The following is a 2,929-nucleotide window of genomic DNA, read 5'->3' as shown; positions in this document are numbered from 1 at the left end:
GCCTGTGGTCCCAGCTACTTGGGAGGCAGAGGCAGGAGACTCTCTTGAGCCCAGGAGTTGGAGGTTGCTGTGAGCTGTGATGCCACGGCATTCTACCCAGGGGGACAGCTTGAGGCTCTGTCTCAAAAAAAAAGAATGTTAGGTTATTTTGGTGAAAAACACTGTAAACTGTTAGTAAAACTATTAGGTCTTTAGAGGCATTCATATTTATCCATTTATAATAGATAACATTTTTTAGAGGGAAGTGAAAAGGATTAAATGTATATATATGTAAATGTATATATGTATATACATATATATATGCCAGCATTTTTTGAAATTTCAAATTAATATAAAGGAATAAATTTTTATGTTACATTGTTTTCAATTATAAGGATAGGTTCAAGTTGTAGTTGAGCCCTTCATCCAAGGGGTGAGCTGAGCACCCTCACATTGTGCGCATTAGGTGAGATTGTCAAATGCCGTCCCCTCTTCCTCTCTCCCCTCCCCCTCTTTTCCACTTCCCCTTCTGGACTATAATTGTGTTTCATCATTTATGTGGGCGTGCAGTTGTCTATACAGGATTATGTATTTTAATTGTTCATTTTACTTTGAATATCTCTGTGGTCAGTCATTTAATCTGATTTTGTGTTATCTGCCAAAAATGTTATTAAATTTTATCTTTTTTCTCCTAGGTCATACAAAAGTGGATCTGGAGTAAACAACAGAAGAACTGAACTATTTTTAAAAGAACATGACCACCTTCGAAAGTAGGTATAATTGAATGTATGCATCCTATGTAGTTTTCCACATTTATGTTTATTTACTTTATAGCATATGTTTTATGGTATTTATTGTAGTGAGTGCTTCATCAGTGATAATTCATTCAGTTCTCTTTATTATCCTTTTCAATAGAAATGGAATTGCAACCATTCCCACCATAATTAAGAAGATACTGTGCTGTTGAGTATTTCATATCACTTAATTATTACTTATGAGTTTGTCTTAATGTATTCTTTTCTTTAGCTCATCTATTGCTCTAATAGTTTTATTCATTACTATATTAGTGATAAGAGTAATACTTCTAATAATGACTTATGTCTGAATTGTTTGTTACCATTTATATATGAAGAAGCTTTGCAAAGAGTAATTAGGGGCCAGGCACAGTGGTGGTTCATGCCTGTAATCCTAGTACTTTGGAAGGCAAAGGCAGGAGGATCACTTGGTGCCAGGAATTCAAGACAAACCTGGGCAATATAGTGAGACCCTGTCTTTACAAAAAACTTTTTTTAATTAGCCAGGTATGGTAGCATGTGTGTATAGTCCCACTAGTCAGGAGACTGAGGCAGAGATTACTTGAGCCCAGAAATTTTACAGTGAGAAGAAGTTTACAGTGAGTTGTGATAAGACCATTGTACTCCAGCCTAAGCAACAGAACAAGACCCTGTATCTACAAGGGCAGAAAAAAGAACAATTTGGCCATTTATCAAATTCACGCCCCCCCCCCATTATTTTCTAAGATTTCAGAAGAAAATACCTAAAAATCTGGATGTACTTTCTATATATTTTAAAATAAGTCATCATATTCTATTTCTGCTTCATCTCTTTTTTTCTCTGAAATATACTGGTTTCTCTACTGTTTGCTCTGTATTTTGTTGTAAGATTTAAGGATGAAAAAAAGTATTTATGTCTGTGAACTCAGCCTATGAGGACTTGAGCAGCTTTTATCCATGATGGTTAAGTGTTAGGTATTATGTTGATATTTGCTACTGAATATCATAATCTGAAGCTCATATGAAGTCATGTCATATGAACTTAATGTACCATTTATTTTCCTTAAAGATCACAATTTAAATATAAGCTATTGCGGCCAGACGTGGTGGTTCTTGCCTATAATCCTAGCATTCTGGGAAGTGGAGGTGGAGGTGGGAGGATTGCTTGAGGCCAGAGTTTGAGATCATCCTAAGCAGGAGCAAGGCCCCCAATCTCTACCAAAAAAAAGTAGAAAAGTTAGCCAGGTTTAGTGGCAAGCACCTGTATATAATCCCAGCTACTTGGGAGGCTGAGGCAGGAAAATCACTTAAGCCTAGGAGTTTGAGGTTGCAGGAAGCTGTAATAATGCCACTGTACTCTCGCCTGGATGACAGAGTGAGATTCTGTCTCAAAAAAACCATACATACACACACACACGCCTGCTGTTGAATCCAAAGCCCAGAGAGATCAAGACCTTTTTGGAAGCCTCAGTGCTTCTAGTGTTGGAGCTAATTATGAAAGTTACTACAAAAGTTTTGAGGTACACTGTATATAATAGATAGTGGCATGCTTTCTGATTCACCCATGCAAGTTTCAGCTTGCTCAGCTTATTGGTATTGCTGGAAGGGCTTCATTTCTTATCATCCACATGGCACTCAGTTGGCATCAACTATAGAGCTGGAAAGAGAGCACTTTTGTGCGGTGATTTTCTGTGATATTAAAAGTGGGTTAAACAAGTCTCAAACCTTGAGCATTTGCAGTGGGCTCTCAGGGACCTTACTCCTTCCCGCATGCCAATTTTTTTGTTATTTCAAGAATTCAGAAGAGTCTAAATGTCACTGAAAGACAGGAGAGGAGGCTCGGCCCCCACAGCTCAGTGAGTAGGGCACCGGCCATATACACCAAAGCTCACAGGTTTGAGCCGGGGCTGGGCCAGCTAAACAACAATGACAACTGCAACAAAAAAATAGCCAGGCATTTTGGCAGGTGCCTGTAGTCCCAAGCTACTTAAGGAATTCTTAAGCCCTAGAGTTTGAGGTTGCTGTGAGCTGTGATGCCACCACACTCCACCGAGGGCAACATAATGAGACTCAAAAACCAAAAGAAAGACAGGAGAGGAGTGGCTGTCTAGGACTGCAGTGACTGAGGAAAACATCACTGCTTTAGGCTCGGCGCCTGTAGCTCAACCGGCTAAGGC

General features: G+C 39.1%; 1 protein-coding gene across 2 annotated transcripts in view; it reads left to right on the top strand.

Annotated features, from left to right (window-relative positions):
* Positions 1-2,929, top strand: part of GOSR1 (golgi SNAP receptor complex member 1) — a 46,857-nt gene that overhangs the window by 17,186 nt on the left and 26,742 nt on the right. For both annotated transcript variants that reach the window (XM_012811584.2, XM_003800105.2), the window contains exon 6: positions 675-749. In XM_012811584.2, coding sequence (XP_012667038.1) covers positions 675-749 — 75 coding nt within the window. The remainder of the gene's footprint in view (positions 1-674; positions 750-2,929) is intronic.

The sequence above is a fragment of the Otolemur garnettii genome, unplaced genomic scaffold (genome assembly GCF_000181295.1).
Source record: "Otolemur garnettii isolate 467f Iridium unplaced genomic scaffold, OtoGar3 scaffold00166, whole genome shotgun sequence".
NCBI lineage: Eukaryota > Metazoa > Chordata > Mammalia > Primates > Galagidae > Otolemur > Otolemur garnettii.
Note: the sequence above shows the minus strand (reverse complement) of the source record. Positions and strands in the feature narration are given on the sequence as shown.